The sequence below is a fragment of the Myxine glutinosa genome, chromosome 2 (assembly GCF_964187855.1).
Source record: "Myxine glutinosa chromosome 2, kmMyxGlut1.1, whole genome shotgun sequence".
In the NCBI taxonomy this organism is placed as follows: Eukaryota; Metazoa; Chordata; class Myxini; order Myxiniformes; family Myxinidae; genus Myxine; species Myxine glutinosa.
In genome coordinates, this window is record NC_136262.1 from 217,794,486 (window position 1) to 217,817,501 (window position 23,016).

A 23,016-nucleotide genomic window follows, 5' to 3' on the forward strand; every position below is an offset into this window, starting at 1 on the left:
TGGCCCTGAATGGGTTTCTCTCATCTCCTCTTCCTGTTCAGGCTGGAGTTCCCCAAGGCAGTGTTCTGGGCCCTGTGCTTTTTCTGGTCTTCATCAATGATCTCTCTGACTCTCTTGAAAATCCTCTCTATCTCTTTGCTGATGACTCTACTCTCTGTCGCTCCATTCTTCATCCCTCAGATCGGCAGTCTGCAGCCTCCTCACTCTCTGCAGACCTGGACAAAATCACAGACTGGGCAAACAAGTGGAACATGTCTTTCAATCCTGACAAATCTCACACTCTTACGATGTCTCTCCGAAAAGACCGACTGGACAACCCTCCCATCTACTTTCTGAATAATCCTCTCCAAGAAGTTCTGTCACTCAAACTTTTGGGTCTCACTATCTGCCATGATCTTTCCTGGGAAAACCACATTTCAAATCTGGCCTCCAAAGCCAGTTTCCGACTGGGCATCCTCAGTCGTGTGAAGTCCTTCCTTGGCACACCTGAGCTCCTCACCACGTACAAGGCTTTCATCCGCAGCTCAATGGAATACTGCTCTCCCCTCTGGGCCGGTGCTCCTGCCTCACACCTAGCTCGTCTTCACGCTGTTGAAAGCAAAGCATTCAGATTCATTGGAATCTCCCGCGATGAAGCTAACTCCAAGGGCCTCTCACTCACTCACCGCAGGCAGGTTGGTGGTCTTTCCGTCTTCTACCGACTCCTCTCTGGCCTTGCCCCCCCAGCTCTCTCTGGGCTCTGTCCCGCAAATATTCCTACAGGTCGCACAAGATCTGCCTGCAACCCTCTTATGGTTAAACTGCCAAAATCAAGACTCCCTGCTCACCTTCACTCCTTCATTCCTCTTTTCTCCCGCCTCTGGAACAAACTCCCTCACTCTCATATAGATTTGCTTTTGCTCAGTGTTCATTTGCTTTATACCATGTACCCCTTCCTCCTCCCCAGCCCGCCCCCTTCCACAGATCTACCGACGTCCTTGCTGTCTACTGTTGTGATTGTGTGCTTCCCTCTCCCTCCGCTGCTTGTCTCACGCTCCCTTCGTTGCATGTTTTATGTGTCTGTGCACGTTTTCATGTTCAATGTGTTAGCTCTTACATGCGCCTCGATTCTGTATATAAAAAATGATAATAATAATAATAATCACACTGCTTTATTGTGCATTGCTACAGAACATGCTTTGCGAACCAACGCTTTGAGTTGCTAACTTGCAGAAACATGTTGTATCATCCCTTTATAAGGGATGATGTCCAATGGTACCAAGAAACCTATTGTATACATCTCTACAATAGGGCCCTGGCAATACCCTATGGAGAATCTCGTTCTCTCCCCTCCCCCTCCCCTCCCCCTCTCCCTGTCTTCCTCCCTCCACCTCTCCCCAATTTTATGCCACTCATGATATTTTGTATTTTGCAAATGTTCTGGTTTACTTTGCCAATTTACGTTACGTAGCGTCACATTATACGGATCCATTCCCTGTAAGCTCTGCATTTTAAGCTCACTTTGTGTTGCTTGTCACCTCAAGATATAAACAAATCCAAAACAGTCACTTAAATGCTGAGTTGGCATACTTCCTCTCAGTGGTTGTTGTCTTTGGCAGTTAAAGGTGAGACCAGACTCATCCCTCCCCTGCCCCCTATATCCTTCTGATTTTAGGTTTCTTTTTCAGGTGGGTGTGCAACTGCACGGCGCAGTGCAGGAGCTAGGCCATGGTTGCATGCTCCTTGTGCAGAAGGCCAACGTGCTGCAGGCAGACCCCACCGATGACTACACCAAGCGAGAACTCATCGAGTGTGCACGCAGCGTTTCTGACAAGGTTCAGCATCACTTTTGCTTCAGTTAAAACACGATATTAATTTTCAGCTTATATTATCCAACCTGCTGTTGTACCAATGAGCTGAATACCTCAGAGGGATCACAAGCTTGAAAACATATTTGCTTTACGACAAGTTAGTCTGCCAGTCAATAATGTATTGTTTCGCTTGCCATTACATTACTCATTCCTTTGCTCATCCATAAGCTAAATTTGCCAATCATATTTAATTATATTTTGCTTGATGTCCGATTCAGGTATTACATCTCTGTTAATTAATTATTAAACACGAGTGTGTCTGTTGCTGTACCTGTAAGTCGTGTGCATAGTGCTTTCCAGATTTTGCGTGACTTGTTCAGGTATCACAGTAGGCTACACTGCTTTTTATTATCCCCACTCTCGTCTAATCTCATTCTATTTTCATCTTCACCTTCACTCGACCATTGGCTTCCCTCTTCCCAACAAAAAAACTCTCCATTCACTTTCTGCTAATCATTATTTATTTCGTTCTTTCATTCCTCATGAAATGGTGCTGTCTTTACCTCGTGGTCCCCCTGTGCTGTCTTTCCCTCGCGGTCCCCCTGTGCTGTCTTTCCCTCGCGGTCCCTCTGTGCTGTCTTTCCCTCGCGGTTGTCAGCTCTTTCACGAGCCTCGATGTGCTGCCTCTGTGCTGTCTTTCCCTCGCGGTCCCAACTGTACTGTCTTTCCCTCGCGGGGTCCCAACTGTACTGTCTTTCCCTCGCGGTCCCAACTGTACTGTCTTTCCCTCGCGGTCCCAACTGTACTGTCTTTCCCTCGCGGTCCCAACTGTACTGTCTTTCCCTCGCGGTCCCAACTGTACTGTCTTTCCCTCGCGGTCCCAACTGTACTGTCTTTCCCTCGCGGTCCCAACTGTACTGTCTTTCCCTCGTGGTCCCAACTGTACTGTCTTTCCCTCGCGGTCCCAACTGTACTGTCTTTCCCTCGCGGTCCCAACTGTACTGTCTTTCCCTCGCGGTCCCTCTGCACTCTCTTTCCCTCGCGGTCCCTCTGTACTCTCTTTCCCTCACGGTCCCTCTGTACTCTCTTTCCCTCGCGGTCCCTCTGTGCTGTCTTTTCCTCGCGGTCCCTCTGTACTGTCTTTCCCTCGCGGTCCCAACTGTACTGTCTTTCCCTCGCGGTCCCTCTGTACTCTCTTTCCCTCGCGGTCCCTCTGTACTCTCTTTCCCTCACGGTCCCTCTGTGCTATCTTTCCCTCGCGGTCCCTCTGTGCTATCTTTCCCTCGCGGTCCCTCTGTGCTATCTTTCCCTCGCGGTCCCTCTGTACTGTCTTTCCCTCACGGTCCCAACTGTACTGTCTTTCCCTCGCGGTCCCTTTGTGCTGTCTTTTCCTCACGGTCCCTCTCTGCTGTCTTTCCCTCGTGGTCCCTCTGTGCTGTCTTTCCCTCGCGGTCCCTCTGTGCTGTCTTTCCTTCGTGGTCCCTCTGTACTGTCTTTCCCTTGCGGTCCCTCTGTACTCTCTTTCCCTCGCGGTCCCTCTGTGCTGTCTTTCCCTCGCAGTCCCTCTGTGCTGTCTTTCCCTCGCGGTCCCAACTGTACTGTCTTTCCCTCGCGGTCCCAACTGTACTGTCTTTCCCTCGCGTTCCCTTTGTGCGGTCTTTTCCTCGCGGTCCCTCTGTGCTGTCTTTCCCTCGCGGTCCCTCTGTGCTGTCTTTCCCTCGCGGTCCCTCTGTGCTGTCTTTCCCTCGCGGTCCCTCTGTACTGTCTTTCCCTCGTGGTCCCTTTGTGCTGTCTTTCCCTCGCGGTCCCACTGTGCTGTCTTTCCCTCACGGTCCCACTGTACTGTCTTTCCCTCACGGTCCCACTGTACTGTCTTTCCCTCGCGGTCCCTCTGTGCTGTCTTTCCCTCGTGGTGTCCCTGTGCTGTCTTTCCCTCGCGGTCCCTCTGTGCTGTCTTTCCCTCGCGGTCCCTCTGTGCTGTCTTTCCCTCGCGGTCCCTCTGTGCTGTCTTTCCCTCGCGGTCCCTCTGTGCTGTCTTTCCCTCGCGGTCCCTCTGTGCTGTCTTTCCCTCGCGGTCCCTCTGTGCTGTCTTTCCCTCGCGGTCCCCCTGTGCTGTCTTTCCCTCGCGGTCCCCCTGTGCTGTCTTTCCCTCGCGGTCCCCCTGTGCTGTCTTTCCCTCGCGGTCCCCCTGTGCTGTCTTTCCCTCGCGGTCCCCCTGTGCTGTCTTTCCCTCGCGGTCCCTCTGTGCTGTCTTTCCCTCGCGGTTGTCAGCTCTTTCACGAGCCTCGATTCAGTATTTAAAAAAAAAAAAAAAAAAAAAAATGTGTGAGCGTAGACACTTTTGTTCCTCATGCTGGAAAATATTCACTTCCTTCAATTGCTTTACTTCCTCTCTTTCCTCATACTTCCTCTACCAGTTCTCGCTTTACCTCCGCCACCGAAGATGAACAGAGGTTATGTTTTCTCCCCTGTCTGTTTGTTTGTCTGTGAACAGGATATCTCAAAGAGTTATGGATGGATTCAGCCAAAATTTGGTGATGTTGGGTATGTGACAAGGATGGAATGATTAGATTTTGGTGAATATCCAGATATGGATCTAAAATGGATTAAATTGAGATTTGTTTTTTGTCACTGAGCTACACAAAATACCCCAAAATATCAAAGTGGAATTTCTTTTTAGAAATGTTTTCAAAATAACAAAACCTAAGTTTGATTCCTAGTCTGGGCATGTCATTTTCCCACATATATCAATTTAAAAGGTAAACTGTTCAGCCTGGCAGAGGTATGCACTCTACTGAGTATGCACAAGTATAAGTGGTTCAATTCCTTCAACTTGAGGGCCTCACCTTCTGCGTTGAACTCTTCTGGCCAGGTGATATACAGTAAAACCTCGCAGTCCGCGGGGCTTATGTTCCTGTAAATATCCGCGAATGGCGAAATTGCAAATGGCAAACAGTTTTTACCATGTAAGTCAATGAGATGTATTCCAGCCTCAACAATTAAGTCCAAAAATCATGAGTAAATGAAAAACAAGACATTTAAATCGAAAAATAAGAACAATTGAGTAAAATAAGATCAAATAAGTAACATTTACCATCAATAAAAAGGCTTTTCTGCTTGGAGGAGCTATACAGTACAGTATAGTGATTGATCTCGCAAGAGCGACCAACAGTTGCCTTCCGTGTATTATGATGTGCCCTTGCCTTGGTGAAGACAGGACCGCGCAGTCTTCGATAATGTGTTTTGTTGTGTGTGGAGCGGCCTGGCAGAAGTTGCAAATATCGTCGATGGTCCCCAATAAGAATCCCCGATGCAACAGACCAACAGGGGTCTTCTTCTTCACCACACCAAGAAGAAGAGATCACCCTTCTTTTCTTCAGAAATATTATTTTGTTCCTTTCTACTGTTCCTTTTGTTATGTTGCATCCTCGTCAAAAGTGTTTAAGAATTGAAAGTGTTTAAAAACTTACGAAAAGCGAACGAGTTTAAGGTGGGAGGTGTTCAATTTTCCTCGGGTACGCAGAAATATCGGTGTAGAGGGAGAGAATGGGTGCCTAAAAGGTAAGCGCAGATACACGAAATCGCAGACCATGAACACGTGGACGGTGAGGTTTGACTGTACTGTATGCCCTCAAAAACTGCATGTACTGTAGGTTTGATGGCCCTCAAAAACGGCCGCATATTGCACATCTTCTACCGTGCCCAGTCCTTACCTGGTAAATCTGGATTTTACATGGCCTACAAGGCCATTATCCATAACTCAGTGAAGTACTGTTCTTCCCTTTAGGCAGGTGCCCCTGCTTCATACTTTTCTTTCCTGGCGACGTCAGATTCTAAAGTTTACAAAATCATTTGCCTCTTTCAAAAAGAAGTAGAAATGCAAGGACTGATATTCTCTCATCACAAACACGATGGTCTCTCTGTTTTCAACTTACTCTCTCAACTTACTCTCTTTTTTGGTCTTGTGCACTCTGCACTCTGTCCTTGGCCTTTCCTTGGCCTATCTATGATGCGTGTATTCCAACAGTAACCCGCTCCTTCTTAACTTTCCTAAAGTCAGGTTTACTTTCCTAAAGTCTCCCCTCATTGTCTCTTATATCCCTCTGGCTCATGAGGCAGGGAACCAGATTCAAATCCCATTTACCATATGTGTTGGCCTATATCTACTAAAGTCCTTGTAATTAATATAAAATAAATTGATATCTACCAATGTCTTTGTCCTTCATGTGATTGATGTGCATGCTCCTCCATGAACCTTAGATCACTATAATAGAACTTAAAGACATTTCATTTGTTCATCTTTGCTGAGAGTCTTGTCGAGATTTTATAGTTTATATATTTTTATAATGGGGATAGTTTGCATGGGCACAGTACCTGTGTGTGCTTATTGCTTTCAGGTATCATCGGTGCTGGCAGCATTGCAGGCAGGGAACCGTGGCACACAGGCCTGTATCACAGCGGGAAGCGCTGTGGCTGGGATAATTGCAGACCTCGACACCACCATTATGTTTGCCTCTGCTGGCACACTCAATGCTGAGAGTGATGACTCCTTTGCTGAACACAGGTCCGGTGGCTCTTTCTGCCATATTCTTAACAAGCTTGTATTTATGTCCTTCAATCTTGAATAACTGCTCGAGATAAAGGCCTCGTGCCATTTCAGTAAGTTGTTGGAGACGCTTCTTTGTGGAGATCGCTTGCTGACCCGCCCACCCACCCACCGGTTTTGTTCTGCGAAGCTGCTTGTTCTGTTTGTGATTGATGTGTTTTGAGAGGTAACCTTAAACCCTTTCTGGTGGCATTTTCTCTGCTTTCCACAGGGAAAATATCCTGAAAACAGCCAAGGCATTGGTAGAGGATACAAAACTGCTTGTATCCGGCGCTGCAGCTAGTCAGGACAAGCTGGCTGAGGCTGCTCAGTCATCGGTTGACACCATTACACAACTTGCCGAGGCTGTGAAGCTTGGTGCAGCCAGCCTGGGTGCTGATGACCCAGAGACACAGGTATTTAACAGGCCTACAGGATTGATATTTGAGTCTTACAAGGTTTGAATGCAGTAATAAGAACTCGTACATATGAATGCATCCGTCCATAAGACAATTGCTCAGATAAATTCTAGTAGCAATGGAAAAAAATGGTCACAATCTTGGATTTTGTGTGCCATTTTCTGAGACAGGTGGTGCTCATCAATGCAGTGAAAGATGTGGCCAAAGCTCTATCAGACCTGATGAGTGCCACCAAGTGCTCTGCAGGAAAACCTTCAGATGATGCATCCATGCACCAACTCAAGAGCTCAGCCAAGGTATACACGTACCCTGTTTGGATGGCATTGCAATTCAAGTTATTCACTCAAAATCGAAGGTAACATACTCTAAGAAATAATTGTTGTAAATATTTTCCGACTATTGCAGGTTATGGTTACAAATGTAACTTCACTGCTGAAAACTGTGAAAGCCGTGGAGGATGAAGCCACACGTGGAACTCGCGCCCTCGAAGCAACGATCGAATACATAAAACAGGAGATGAATGTATGTAACACTACAGGTGTTCAGTCACAGAATGGGATTTTCTGTATATTTTGTTTGCAAAAGGGGAAGGTGCTACGTTAACACAATAGAGTTGTCCTTTGGCTCCCAATGTGAATGTAATTCATAAAACAAGTACACTGATGCCAGTGTTGTGCCATCCTTGGATGTGAGAGAAGCAATAGGACTTGCGTTCATTGAGAGAGGCCTTAGCAGTATACCACCGAGTCGTGTTATGGTAATTGCCCCAACCGTCCCTCGGACCCTCCAGCTGCTAAGAAAGTAGATGTTACTTCCCTGTGAAAGAAATTGTAAAAAAAATCGTTAAAGTTTGGGACTTGCGTTGCTCGTATTCCCATAGGAGTTTGACAACAGTGAGCCTCCACAGAGCACAGCCACACCAGAGGACTTCATTCGTAAGACCAAGGGCATTACCATGGCCACAGCAAAGGCAGTGGCTGCTGGGAATTCCTGTCGGCAAGAGGATATCATTGCAACGGCCAATCTGAGTCGGAAAGCCATAGCAGACATGCTGTCGTCCTGCAAGGTATGCCCTTGAGGCCTTTCTGGAATAGGTCCAGCGAGAGTGCCTTTTGTCGGTTGGGGATTAGTTAGTTTGCCTTTTTGTAGCAATCAAGAAAGTTCGTACGTGTAGTGATGCATGTTACAACTTTTTGCAATGAAAGATTTGTTCATTCATGTCTTGTCTGCACAGAAGTTGGATGTTGGAACGGTTTTTCTAGGTCATACATTGTCACAGCATGAAAACATGAAAATGTGAATACAATTCAACCTCGTCACGACAGTTATTTTGGTGAATAAATTAATTCCCCTGGGATGAAAACGTTTACTCGTGCTCATTTTCCTGCTATTCAATGTTCCAAGATGACACACTTTGCAAAATACTACTTATGCTTTCACCGCAGCTTTTGATTACCTTCACCTGTACTACACCTTTGTCTTCCTACAGAAAGCCGCCTACCATCCCGAAATTGCCAACAGCGTCCGTATGCGAGCCCTCAGGTTTGGCCGCGAGTGTACGCAGGGTTACGTAGACCTTTTGGAACACGTCCTCATCGTAAGTATTGTAGTTACAAAACTCCCCTTTACTCCTTCTTGGTTCGTCCATTGACATTTTCTCATACATATTAATTTTTTTAATGTCTAAATGTCCTTTTCTCTGTTTGTTATCCTTTGTCCAACACAGCCGGTGAGTGACTTCAATTCGCATCATGAGCTAAATTTTCACTTTGTCACCATAACATGTGCTGTGTTGTGCCGATTGAATAAAGCCGTGCATGTACCAGAGTTCTCCCCAGGAAATGCATGAGAACCACCTCAGCCCCAAATCAATATCGGGCCTCGCATTACATATGGAGGACAATGTATTCGTTCGCTCCAATATAATCCAAGAGCTTACATCAAACCTGCCAGAGTTCCACCAACTGCCAAACTCATTTCTGGTTATATGTCTGAAGGTGATGAAAAAATACATTCATCAATCCATTTTAAGGATGAAGATTCTTACAAAACGAAACGGCTTTGCGAAACGTAATGGCTTCCTCGCTACTCACAGCTACACGTTCGAAGCTTGTTTTCCAGGAATGTGCGATAATAAAACAATAATTTTATATCAACTACTTTAATTAAAGAGGGTGCAGGTTTTCAGCAATTTCGCAAAATAGCACAAGTTCTGCCACACTTGTTCACTGCGAGGAGAACCCTGTGTACTACAACCAGTTGTGCTTTTAAAAACTTTTGCTGATCTGTATGAGTGATTGTGGTGTTGTGGTGTGTTTTGTCTTTAATCGTTAACCACCTAATGACTGCTTTGTGATTTTTGCTTTGTTGTCTTCATAATTTGACTTGCTTTGTATCAACACGTTAAACAATGTTGTTTGGCCTGCACTCTTCATCCAACTAGAAGGCATGTATCTTTGATGTTGGTTTATGTGTGCATGCTTTAACAGACTTGGTTTTAATGTATCGATAAAACTGCAATTTCAAACCACTCAGAATATATTCGTCAGGTTTTGTTATTGAACAGACATTCCTAGAAGGACACAGAGAATGGATGTCTCCGTTGGTGAACAAGCATTCTGAGTATTGCGCTGCAATACATGTCCCCTACCGTAGGGGACTCCGGTGTACACGCCTCCCCTTTTTGTTAAGCCTCGCCTCGTTGATAAGTGTTCAATCCAAAACTATAAACCATTCTTTAGCTGGTATGGGCGAATTTTAAAGCGTCATTACAAAGAAAACCGAGTTGTTCCACCAGTTGATGCTGGTTTTCAAACATGATCCGAGTTATGCCGAGACACGTGTGTAAAAATTTTTGTTGAAATCAGCCAATATTTGGTGGAGTTGTCGCACGGAAACCAAAGTGTGACAGACGAACCTCATTAAATATGCAAATTTATGCACGGTTGAATGTGGGCGTGGATGATGTGAGACCGGGTTATCCTGACAGGGTTATCCGCGGACCGTGGAAGCTAGGTTACTTCTGACGCGTACTGTGTATACTGCTAAGAGGGCAGAGTATCAGATACATATTTAAAGAAGTATTCACGCAGATTATACGCACAGAAGCATATGGTAAAGTGACACTCCAACCTCCCTAGATGTATTGTTGATTTATTGGTAAACTATGTGAATTCAATGTATTCTTGCCTCATATGAAGAATTGTGTTAAAATTGTGTTAATGGAAACAAAATTCAGTGAAAACGTTTTTGACTTGATGCTTATCCTAGGAAAGCATTTTAAAGAACAGTCCACGATTACAGCATATTGTACACAAGGAATATTAACAGCTTTGACTTACCGCACTCCAAATTATAGTCTGGAAAACTGTTGGGGAAATTACCAAAGTTCAAAGTGCCATAACTTTGTCAAAAATGATCGAAACGTCGTGAAGTTCGAACTTGATCTGTAACTTATCATGAGGAAATCATGTACCAAGTTTGAAATCATTAGCATTACGAGTTTAGAAAAAAGGTCCAGAAAACTGTTCTTTGCGTGACGGACGGACGGACAGACGGACAGACAGACAGACTGACAGACGGAGGGACGGAGTGCAAACCTATAGTCTCCTCCGGTGTACACTGGTAGGGGACTAATAAGCTGAAGAGATGTGACACCAGGGATATTGCATTTAAAAAGAGTTACTTACATCCTGACCTTACTGTAAAAAAAATGGCTTCGTGTGTGTGTGTGTGTGTGTGTGTGTGTGTGTTTTTTTTTTTTTGACAACCCTTCATATCCAAAGAAGGCCATTCACATGAAGCATTCGAAGTACCCGTTCAATGTTGAAGCTACTGCCCAGACAGCAACCACACTCGAAAATAGCAAGCATTGTAACATGGTGTTAAAGAACTTCCAATATGAACAGTTCACTTGCTATCCACAGTCCAGGGGGAATTTGCAATATGTTCAGGGTGCTGGTGATACCTCACCTATTCTTCACAAAGGACACTTCACAATGCCAGCAGACAGGACACTCAGTTTATCATCTGGAACGGCTCACACATTTATGCAATGCCCTGCCTGTGATTCGGCAATGTGTGTGTCATCCCACTGTGTAACATTTAGACTTCAGAGATTGAGTTTGAATCTCGGCCTAGCTTTAAACGAGGATGACAGTTTATAGCTGGGCCAAGATTCGATCCCAGGATAGACAGCTCAGAGGCCAGTACGCATTCCTCTTAGCTATCCTTCCAGCCTAGTTACGGTAGTTAGGCCCATACTCTTGACGGATCATCAAGGTGCTCATGACAAGTCGTGATTTCTTGCATGACTGAGAACCAACCTTGCGCAGGTCGCTGCTATCGTAGGGTGCTGTTGGTGAGGGCAGGAATTTGGAATTTTGTCAGGGTGTCGACACCCAATGACATTATTTTTGAAAGGCGCTGTGAGATATTTAACGTTCACCAGTGAATACTAATAAATATGGCACCTTTTTAACATCCTTCCAAAGGATGGCACATATTTATGCAACGCTGCCGGAGAAGCGCTCGGGTGACAGTTTATCATCGGGTTGGGAATCAAACCCAGACTTGACCACTCAAAGGTGAGTATTCTATCTCTGAGCTATTCTGCCCACCCGTGCAGGTCAAGAGAGCTGGAGTGGAACAAAAATAAATAAAGCCAACTTCAACACTTGCTGTACTGAAGAAAAGAGCATTGATTTAATCACCTATAAATGGCCCTCACAAATTATGCTTAACTCACTTGCATTGATTTAGCTTATCACGGATATCGCTTGGAGGATTTCATTGCATTCAGTTTTAATTTACATTAATGTTTTGTGTTGTCAGGGTTAACAGGTGATATTATGAGAAGTTGTAAAAAAAAAAAAAGCTCTGCCTTTATTTGGGTTTGCCTATTTTTGTTGTCTTTCCCATCTGTACATCTGTACAAATCTTTTTGTTTTCCTTCGTCCATTGTCTATGTTTCATGTCTGGGTACAATAGCATCTCGTCCTGTCATTGTCCTGCTTGTAATATATATGCACTGGGTATCTAACGACGCCGGAATGACTGGCTAGACACACTGAGGAGCTGTACTGACAGCTAGCCAAATTTGGTCCGTGATCGTTGCCCACCTCAGTGGACCGTTTCAAAAAAGGACAGGTGAACATGCTGTACCAGTTGTTGAAAACACAACTGCTTTGCCTTTTCACAATGTAATTTATCTTCATTTTGACATTTTGCTTATGTATAAACTGAGACTGCATTATAGCGAGGGCGATACTCACAGCAAAGGTATGTAACAACGGTGGGTTGTCATCCGTGCAGATCTTACAGAAGCCGACCCCAGAGCTGAAGCAGCAGTTGGCCATATACTCCAAACATGTTGCCAACTCGGTCACGGAGCTAATTCAGGCCGCCGAGGCAATGAAAGGTACCGTACATTGCTGCCCGTTTAACCAAATTGATACAGTATATGTTGATCACAGTGAGATTATGGTGGTAGAAATGTAGCACAAGGCCTCATTCCATATTTGAGTTGCTTTATGTAAACCTTTCCTGTTCGTTTGTAATTAGATTTGAAGACATCGGTAAACATAATATTTTATCTCTCCGAGGAAGCTTTTGTCAAAGCAGTTTCATGAAGCTCATTAATTGTCACTCACGGCAAAAAGTAGATGGACCTTGTATCGATGATAGAGCTTAATTGACTTTCCCCACATAGGCCAGGAATGGGTCAATCCAGAAGACCCAACGGTGATCGCAGAGGCCGAGCTACTAGGAGCCGCTGCTGCCATTGAAGCCGCGGCCAAAAAGCTGGAGCAGCTGAAGCCAAGAGCCAAGCCAAGGGTATGGCTTTTCATTTCAAGAAGAAACCCAATATGTAGCATAAAGATGGAGCTTATTAGTGATGTCACAATTGCCTTTACATTGTCAATTTGGAAGATGAGCCATGAAAGATGATCTTAAGAGTGCCTGCCCCTGGAAAACAAACAAATAAACAAGAAGACGTCATGCAGAGCACGATACTTGCAAAATCCCAAAATCCACCCCTCTTCTCCCCCAAAAAGGTTGCCATGGATGCATCAAATTGTTCATTTCATTAAGATCAAAATTGACGATCTTAATCAAAGCTCGGGTCAAATCGGATGAAAATTGATGATTTTTCAGATGAAAATTTATGATTTTGGAAGTTTGACATTGAGTTCACCTTTTGACCTCAAAAATAGTTGGTTTGCCAATTTAGTAGACTCGGTATGCAAATGCTGTTCAATTTTCAAGTCAATCGGATGAAAAATGACGATTTTAGAAATATGACGCCAATATGACCTTTGACCTGTCACCTCAAAATCAATAGGCTTCTTCCTTATGACCAACTCTACCATCTGGTGAAGTTTCGTGAAGATCGGTTTAAAATTGTGACCTGTAGGCGATTGACAGACAGACAGAGAAACAAACAGAAAAAAACAGACAGACAGAACAACAAACTCAACCGACCAATATACTTTTAAAATCTTCGATTTTGCAAGTAATGAATATTCCTAGTGCAGGTTTGGAGAGGGAGAAAAAGAGGGATAGGTAACATAGTCTGAACGGTCAGGTGAGCGAGTGATCTAATGAGCAAAGATTAGGGTGGAGTTGTTTGGTGACATTTTCACAAACTTTTTGTAAGAAGCTGTCTACATATTTATATGCAGCTATTGTGAAATTTTAACCCCCTCCTTCTGTCTTGACATAGGATCTATTTTTCTCACTTCCCTCCTCCCTCCCACTGCTCCCCCTCCCCCTCCTCCCGTCTTCTTACATTCAATCTACTTTCTCTTTTCTCCCCAACTTCCTTGTATCGTCCTCTTCCCCTATATTCCTCCCTTCTATCTTTTTCTCAATTTTCTTTTTTTTCTCAGTTTACACCCCACCACCTCGCCCGATCACCTCTACCCTCTCCCTTGTGTTAAATAATATATAAAGTTTCACTGAAATGTTATTTGAATTCAAAAAACGTCAAATATTTATTTGAAAATACTATTTTACCTCGTAATCAGCATCTGGAGTAAATGAATCATAGTGTTAAGTGATTGTCATCATCATCATCGTCATCGTCATCGTTGTCGTCGCTGTCATCATCGTCATCTTAGTTTTACGGCTGTTTCCATGCTTGCATGTGTAAGCCGAAAAGATTGTGCACAAACAAAATAAATGTGATAACTCATTTTCGGTAATAAAAAAAATAAGCCATTTTTCCATGATTTGTACAAAGTTTAAGATGCTGCAAGAAGGATATTCCAACAGCATCGTGCGGGGATGTCATGGCAGCGGGGGTTTGGGTGAGAGTGGTCACAGCTCGCTGTATGATATGTTTGGTATATTAGGTTGTCTTGGATCCAAATGCAACTATATATCAAACATATTTGTACAGAGGCCTGGTCAGTCTGCACAGCCACCACAAAGTTTCCTGCCAAGTGAGTATGTTTGTACTCACTCAGGTTGGCCATTGAGTTTTCTGCATCCTTTTTTACCTTCTGAACAAGTATTTTGCAATTTGCTTTTCCTCTTCATATAAAGTGATGACAATTATTTAGTAAACGCTATGTCCAATCGAGAACACTGGAAAAAAAAAAATCTCATCACGTCACCACGTTAAGTGGATGTCATCAGAAGAAGAAGAAGAAAATTTGTCGTGGCAAAAAGCAGAATGAATAATCTTTTGCCAATGGCCACTCAAGATTGTTATATTATTGGATTTGACGTCAATGACAGAAGATTATTCAATTTTGTTGAAACACTATCCTCTAATAACAAACAAAATTTCCATTGTAGGCATAGCATTGTAAAATTGTTGATCATTAGACAACCATCTGCAGATAGGACAGTGGGAATTCAGAGGAGGATCAATCATGGAATAGGTGCGCCTGTACCTTGGTTTGATAGATCACTCAAGCTGAGTAAACCTCAGCTTTACTCGACCAAAGTCATTGTACAGGTGCTGATTGAGTAAAAAACTGCATGGTGCTGTCTGTTATTTATTGTTCATGTTCTTACACTTGGTGCCAAACAGGAAGCTGATGAGAGCCTGAACTTCGAGGAGCAGATCCTCGAGGCTGCAAAGGCCATTGCTGCAGCTACTAGTGCCCTGGTAAAGTCAGCTTCTGCCGCACAGCGTGAGCTCGTGGCACAGGGCAAGGTGAGCTTGACTCTCCTCAACAGCTTCTACCTTTGCATCAATATCAGATCCCAACTTTGCTTATGCTTGAATAACCACCGAATAATGTTTGTATGATTTGTCTTAATTTGTATTAAGGAGTAATCCAAATCTGAAATTAATGGATTGTACTCGATTTTATTTTCCTTTTTCTTATTCTCTTTCCAGGTTGGGGCTATTCCTGCCAATGCAGCTGATGATGGACAATGGTCTCAAGGCCTTATTTCTGCGGTACATGTTTTGTGTGAAATTATTTTCGTAATTCTTGATTTCGTTTCTACTTGTGAGAACAATAGGACAGGCAGAAAAAAAATGTAAAGGAAAGCAAATCAGGCTGGCAAAGGAATTTGAGGTGGATTAGCAAAGACAACTGGGCGACTTGACACATTTGGGTCACTCAAAATAAACGTAAGAACTACATCTCAATATTCTAGCTTCTTACTTATTCCATCTACATATCTGTATTTTCTTTTCCCTCTGCCAAGTTCCTTTCAAGCAGATCCACTTTTCTTGCTTCCATTACCGTCCCATTAAAAACCTGGTGTTGGCTTAGCGGTTAGGGTGCCGGCTTGGGACCTGAGTTCGAATCCCGGTCGATCGCTGAATTAACGCCAGGGGGGTTGACTCAGCCTGTCATCCTTCCGAGGTCGGCAAATTGAGTACCAACTTGCTGGGATGAATGATCCCGGTGTGTACCCCAGTTTGGAATAGGTACACCGTATCCCTACGCATCGTAAGAGCGTGACCAAGGGTTGGCATCAGGAAGGGCATCCGGCCATAAAAACATTGCCTCAAACAGGGAACCATGATTGTCATGGGGCCCGCAAGGCTAACCCCCGCTCTAGCGGGGAAAATGGCCTTTTTTTTTTTTTTTTCTTTTTTTTTTGTATACTGAATCGAGGCTCGTGAAAGAGCTAACATTTATTTCACAAACAAATCAACCAGACAAACAAAATATACAAAAAGAGGGAGCGAAAGACAAGATGGGGAGAGAAGGGGAAGCACACAACCACAACATTTGAGAGCAGGGAGAAGTGTGGGAGGGAGAGGGCTTGGGGGCAGGAGGCATGGGAAGGGGGGGGGGGGGGGGGAGAAGTATAAAACACAAGGGGACCGAAATTAGTGGGGGTAGAAAAGATCAAGGTTTTGGATGGGGGAGGATAAGAGATGGTGGTGAACAGCTGTTTTAAAGACCTGGAGGGTGGAGTGGGATTGAAGAGAGTGAGGGAGTTTGTTCCAGAGGCGGGAGAAAAGAGGAATGAAGGAGTGAATGTGAGCAGAAAGTCTTGATTTTGGCAGTTTAACCATAAGAGGGTTGCAGGCAGATCTTGTGCGACCTGTAGGAATATTTGGGGGACAGAGCCCAGAGAGGGCTGGGGGGGCAAGGCCAGAGAGGAGTCGGTAGAAGACGGAAAGACCACCAACCTGCCTGCGGTGAGTGAGTGAAAGGCCCTTGGAGTTAGCTTCATCGCGGGAGATTCCAATGATTCTGAACGCTTTGGTTTCAACAGCGTGAAGACGGGCTAGGTGTGAGGCAGGAGCACCAGACCAGAGGGGAGAGCAGTATTCCATAGAGCTGCGGATGAAAGCCTTGTATGTGGTGAGGAGCTCAGGTGTGCCAAGGAAGGACTTCGCACGACGGAGGATGCCCAGTCGGCGACTGGCTTTGGAGGCCAGATTTGAAATGTGGTTTTCCCAGGAAAGATCATGGCAAATAGTGAGACCCAAAAGCTTGAGTGACAGAACTTCTTGGAGAGGATTATTCAGAAAGTGGATGGGAGGGTTTTCCAGTCGGTCTTTTCGGAGAGACATCGTAAGAGTGTGAGATTTATCAGGATTGAAAGACATGTTGCATTTGTTTGCCCAGTCTGTGATTTTGTCCAGGTCTGCAGAGAGTGAGGAGGCTGCAGACTGCCGATCTGAGGGATGAGGAATGGAGCGACAGAGAGTAGAGTCGTCAGCAAAGAGATAGAGAGGATTTTCAAGAGAGTCAGAGAGATCATGGATGAAGACCAGAAAAAGCACAGGGCCCAGAACACTACCTTGGGGAACTCCAGCCTGAACAGGAAGAGGAGATGAGAGAAACCCATTCAGGGCCACACGTTGACTACGACCAGAGAGGAAGTCCACCAGCCATGCGTGGAGATTTCCATGGATACCAAAGGAGGAGAGTTTGGTGAGCAGAGCAGGGTGCCAGACCGTATCGAAGGCACGTGAAATGTCAAGGGAGACGGCTCTAATTTCCTGTTTGGCGTTGAGGACCTCCATCCATTGTTGAGAAAGCAGAAGCAGCATGTCCAGAGTAGAGTGACCAGGTCTGAAACCAAATTGATGATCAGAGATCAAGCCATTGGAGAAGAGGAAAGATTTCATATCTGAAGCAATGATGGATTCCATGACTTTGCTGATAATTGGGAGAAGGCTGATTGGTCTGTAGTTGCTGTGATCTGTTTTTGCACCTTTTTTGTGCAAAGCGGTGATGTTGGCTGATTTCCAAGCAGATGGCAGATGACCTTGAGCAAAGGAGAGGGTGAAGTGAACAGAAAGAGGGAGTGAAAGAGCGGAAGCACATGATTTTAGGACCCGTGGGCTGATGCCGTCAGGACCAGTTGCAGAATCAGAGTCGAGGGTTGACAGAAACTTTTCCACCTTGTCAGGAGGAAAGGACACAGAGTCCAGGAGCAGCTGGGTACGACTGGGTACGGTGGGTACAGAGAGGGATGGGTTTGGGACACAAGATTTAGAGGCAAACACAGAGTTGAGGCATTCAGCTTTTTCACGTGCGGAGTCAGCCGTTAAGCCGTTTGAGGTGAGGGAGGGAATGGAGGGGGAACAAACACCAGAAACAGATTTGACCAGATGCCACCAGGATTTGGAAGAGGGAGACAGATAAGAGAGTTCGGTCTTGAGAACGGTGAGATATTGTTTCCTGGCTCTCCTGAGGGTGGACACACACTTGTTTCGGGCTTTGTGAAAGGAAATGAGATTTCCTTCCGTTGGATTTGCTTTCCAGGAGACGAAAGCAAGTTGTTTCAGGGCAACAGCCTCACCACAAGATTCCGTGTACCATGGACGGGAGGAAGGGTATGACAACTGAAGACGAGATGGGATAAATCTGTGCATGAGAGAGAGCAATTTACTTTGAAAGAATTCCCAGGATGAGTTGATGTCAGAGGCGGTAGAGATGGGAGACCAGTCCAGATGATTGATGGCTGCTTGAAGACCGTGCCAGTTGGCCTGAGTGAAATGCCAGACTCGTCGACGCTGAGGAGGCTCTCTGAGAATGGTCAGAGAGATGTCCACTTTGACAAGCACATGATCAGATGAGCCGATTGGAGCAGAAGAAGAGCAGCAGACATTTTCAGGGAAGTTTGTCATAACCAAATCCAGAAGAGAAGATGCTCCGTTGACTGAGATCCGGGTCGGGAAATTGACAGATTGTGTCAGTCCCAGTGAGTCGCAGAAGTCCTTTGCTGAAGAGCCATGGCTGGTGAGAGAGCTACCCACACCCAGCCAACTGGCATGGTGACAATTGAAATCACCACATATGAGGAAGAGAGAGTTGGGATGGGTAGATAGAAGTTGGTCCATATTATCAGACAGCGAGATGTAGATGGAGTCATCGCTGTTTGGTGGACGGTACAACACACATATGAACAAAAACGATCATTTACGATCATTTGCGATCATTTACGGCCTTAAAACGATCATTCATTCATTCATATTACTAAATATTACCTCCCTTCCATAAATATGGATGGAGATGTAGAGCCAGGGATCGTTTGGCTAAATATGCTGGAATTTCGGTGATAATGAAATATCCATTCGAGCTAACATGTTCCCTTTACTGGTTATGACATCTTCATCATGCGGCATTAATAAAATTATGTTTACATCCTACTTGGCAGCAACAGTTACTGTAATTCTCAATGGAATACTGCTCTCCCCTCTGGGCTGGTGCTCCTGCCTCACACCTAGCTCGCCTTCACGCTGTTGAAACCAAAGCATTCAGAATCATTGGAATCTCCCGCGATGAATCTAACTCCAAGGGCCTCTCACTCACTCACCGCAGGCAGGTTGGTGGTCTTTCCGTCTTCTACCGACTCCTCTCTGGCCTTGCCCCCCCAGCTCTCTCTGGGCTCTGTCCCGCAAATATTCCTACAGGTCGCACAAGATCTGCCTGCAACCCTCTTTTGGTTAAACTGCCAAAATCAAGACTCTCTGCTCACCTTCACTCCTTCATTCCTCTTTTCTCCCACCTCTGGAACAAACTCCCTCACTCTCTTCAATCTCACTCCACCCTCCAAGTCTTTAAAACAGCTGTTCACCACCATCTCTTATCTTCCCCCATCCAAAACCTTGATCTTTTCTACCCCCGCTAATTTCACCCCAATTCCACTTTTTGAAATACCAACTTTTGTCCTGGAAGTCCTTGGTGTCCTTGTGCTTTATACTTCTCCCTCCCCTTCCCACGCCTCCTCCCCCCGGGCCCTCTCCCTTCCACACATCTCCCTGCTCTCGGATGTTGTGTGTGTGTGTGCTTCCCCTTTTCTCCCCATCTTGTCTTCCGCTCCCTCTTTTTGTGTATTTTGTTTGTCTGGTCGATTTGTTTGTGAAGTTAATGTTAGCTCTTTCACGAGCCTCGATTCAGTATACAAAAAAAAATCACTCATGTATGGAACCACCTTTAGAAGCCATTTTTCCCCGCAGAGCAGGGGTTGGCCTTTTCCGGCACTGTGGTCCCCTTTTTGAAGCAATGTTTTATGGCTGGATGCCCTTCCTGCCGCCAACCCTGTTAGTCGCCTTTTGCGACACACAGGGAATTACCAGTGAGCTGGTATTCAATTTGATGACCTCAGAAGGATGACAGGCTGAGTCAACCCCCTGGCGTTAATTCAGCGATCGACCAGAATTCGAACCCAGGGATGTACTAGGATCCCAAGCCGGCACCCTAACCGCTAAGCCAACACCAGGCTCAATCACTCATCGAGAAGCCGCATTATTTTTCCAGGAATATCTGATCAAAATCTGGGGTGCGTATTATCCATGGGAACTTATTTGGAGGGGAGGGGAGACAAAGTCAAGGCTAGCGGAGGAGCTAGAACACAGAATGGACCAGGACACAACAGAACAAAGGGAACAGCAGAAAGAGGAGGGAAAACCTAACAGCAAGGACAAGGGACAAAATAAATGGAGATGGGCAACAAGGGATGTGGGTTAGGGGAAGAATCAGGAGATTGACAAGATGGATATCGGGGCAAATTCTCAGGAAGGAAAAAATGGAAACTTAGGAGTGGGGGTAGAGGAGAGAGGAGAGTGGTCAGTCGTCCTGGATTTTGGGAATTTCATGAGAAGGGAATTGATAGTGGACCACGTACACTAAAGTGAAAGCTCGGTTTCTCCAGATTTCTCGCACCGACACAAAAACCCACCTTCATTACTGAGTGCGCCATCTTTGAAATGCAGTGCATTGTGGGATATCTTGTACAACATTGAATGTATATTTTTGTTCTGAATACCAATTATTTTGATAGAAGAATTAAAATTGTTCACTTATAATACCTTAGTTTGCTTTTGAAACTTTTCAGAATGTACTGTACATCGCCATAGCAGCAAAATACGCTTGGGGATTAACGTGTGCATCACATCGCAGCCCAATAGACTCCTTGGGAATTACTGCAAGTTAACGACTCGCTAAAGACTTGAGAGTTACTATAACAAGCTCTTACTGTGCTAATCTGATAGATGTCACATATCACTCAGTAAGAGTTGTTTGGTACATTCATCATATTGTGTTTCATACAATCCGTAATGCTGAATTAAACACCATCTAAAATGGCTGTCTTCGTAGATTGGCAAAACGCTCCATTCAATAAATTTCCAGTCCTGATTTGGGGTTAATTTTTGGGGTGTGGGTCATACATATAAACTCGTATTTCCTAAGAATTTTACCTGACAAGTGCCCTGTGTATTATACACAATGGCGGATTATACACGAGTGATTACGGTACTTCTTTTGCAATTCCCGTCAGGTGTTCTTAGTCATTTGCTAATGAATCTTTTAATAACACATAAAGGGTCATTGTAAAGTTGTTGAATACCTTATTTGGCATGGTGGTTTGAGTAGTTCATATTTTGAATCGAGCTCATTTAATTTAAAGCATTATGTTGTTGCGTGCATGGCGCCACATCAGCCACTCAGCCACAGCTGGTGGGGAGACCCAACACTGCAGAGATCTTTCAGTGGATGGGATTTTCTAAGAATTTTAGTGCTAAAAGCAATTTAAACCAAAATGGACCCGAGTGGAGAATGTGCCTTTTATTCCAAACGAGGCCTTTTTATTCCGAATAGCTTATAGCTGGCTTTAGACTCAAACCCAGAGAGACCACTCAAAGGTGAGTGCGCACACCTCTAAAATATCCTGCCAGACTGAAACAACAGAAAATAAAGCTATATCTAATATAATAAATAGACCTTATGTGTTCGTAGCTATGCCAGTGATGATAAAGGTTGCCATCACAAGTTTCATTTCATTCAATCAAGTTTTGAAAAAAAAAATTCACCCATTTTCTTCCCTTTGGGGGTGGGGGGAGAAGAGTGGGTGCAATTGGAATTATCCGAGCTATATAACCGTGATGTATTATATATGCACCGAAGGAGTACGCATGTTTTTGCTTCACATACGTAACCCGGGTTAATTTTATTTTGAGGCAACCGTCAGTTGCCTACACATCACCCAAATAAAGAGGTGTGTCATAAGAACGTGTTGCACGCTGTGAACACGATCGCCTGTAGGGTGGGGACTCTGCTTTGGTATTAGTGATCATAAAGTTAGTAATGTGACCCCCCTGGTGGCTTCTAGTATCCATAAAGGTCGGTTTTTTTTCACTACAATATAACGACGAGACGTTCATGATGCACAAAACAAGACTATTTTTCCTCTTTCCTTTTACTGGTTTAACACTGTTATCTAAACAAAACCCTAATGGCCATTGGGGCAAAATGACATATACACCTTGTAAATGTAAATTCAAATGACAATCACCTTCACACAAACTGCTTGAATAACAGAAGATGGACAAGACTTGCATCTTAGTTAATGTTAATTTCCTTTTTATAAATGAGTGAAATTTGAATTACCCCTATTTGGCCAAAAGTGTTTTTTTATCCCTTTAGTCTTCAGGACTTATCAAAATTTGCCTTTGATGGTCGGCTCAGGTAAAATTGATGTTTTTCATGTGAATGGAACATTTGGGAATGCAATGGGGTGAACAAAAATGCACACACGTTGATTATACAGGTATATCGCTCACATGCTTGAGAGCATGATAAAGGTTGCCTAATAGTAGAATTAATTCAGAGGTATGTTTTGTGCACTTTCACAGGCCCGAATGGTGGCAGCGGCCACGAGCAGCTTGTGTGAAGCTGCAAATGCAGCCGTGCAGGGTCACGCCAGCGAGGAAAGGCTCATTTCTTCAGCCAAGCAGGTCGCCGCATCAACAGCACAGCTGCTTGTTGCTTGTAAGGTCAAGGCGGATGCTGACTCGGAAGCCATGCGTCGTCTGCAGGTACAGTTTGAGATGAAGTTGCCTGTGACTTAGTATAGGGCTGATCTTATGACAGAAGAGGGGACTTGAGGTGAAGGATAAGATCGTGTTTATTATTATTTTTACATCCTCAACAGTTGGTGTTTGTTTTTTGTTTGTTTGTTTGTCTGGACATCCAGGCAGCGGGGAATGCTGTGAAGCGAGCATCAGACAACTTGGTAAGAGCTGCCCAAAAAGCAGCGGTGTTCGATGAGCAGGATGTCACCAACGTCGTCGTCAAGTCTCGGTTTGTCGGAGGAATAGCACAGGTAAGGATGTAGAGTTGTTTTGTAGCCCTACAACCAAGTTAATACGGTATATGTAACTTCATTGTCTTGGAGCTATTTCTATTTTTGTGTTTTTTATTGTATTGGAATCCTACCCATTCCACCGTGTGATAAAGTGCTGATTGATACTTTTTAAAATAGTGGTATTCAATAGGTTTTATCC

The 23,016-nt window shown here is 44.6% G+C and overlaps 1 protein-coding gene across 2 annotated transcripts in view; it reads left to right on the plus strand.

Annotated features, from left to right (window-relative positions):
* LOC137420825 (talin-2) overlaps positions 1 to 23,016 on the plus strand; it is a 432,847-nt gene that overhangs the window by 399,488 nt on the left and 10,343 nt on the right. For both annotated transcript variants that reach the window (XM_068106240.2, XM_068106243.2), the window contains 13 exons: positions 1,668 to 1,814; positions 6,188 to 6,354; positions 6,608 to 6,791; positions 6,965 to 7,090; positions 7,200 to 7,316; positions 7,675 to 7,860; positions 8,284 to 8,391; positions 12,108 to 12,213; positions 12,505 to 12,629; positions 14,836 to 14,961; positions 15,148 to 15,210; positions 22,366 to 22,548; positions 22,707 to 22,835. In XM_068106240.2, the coding sequence (XP_067962341.2) occupies positions 1,668 to 1,814; positions 6,188 to 6,354; positions 6,608 to 6,791; positions 6,965 to 7,090; positions 7,200 to 7,316; positions 7,675 to 7,860; positions 8,284 to 8,391; positions 12,108 to 12,213; positions 12,505 to 12,629; positions 14,836 to 14,961; positions 15,148 to 15,210; positions 22,366 to 22,548; positions 22,707 to 22,835 (1,767 nt within the window). The remainder of the gene's footprint in view (positions 1 to 1,667; positions 1,815 to 6,187; positions 6,355 to 6,607; positions 6,792 to 6,964; positions 7,091 to 7,199; positions 7,317 to 7,674; positions 7,861 to 8,283; positions 8,392 to 12,107; positions 12,214 to 12,504; positions 12,630 to 14,835; positions 14,962 to 15,147; positions 15,211 to 22,365; positions 22,549 to 22,706; positions 22,836 to 23,016) is intronic.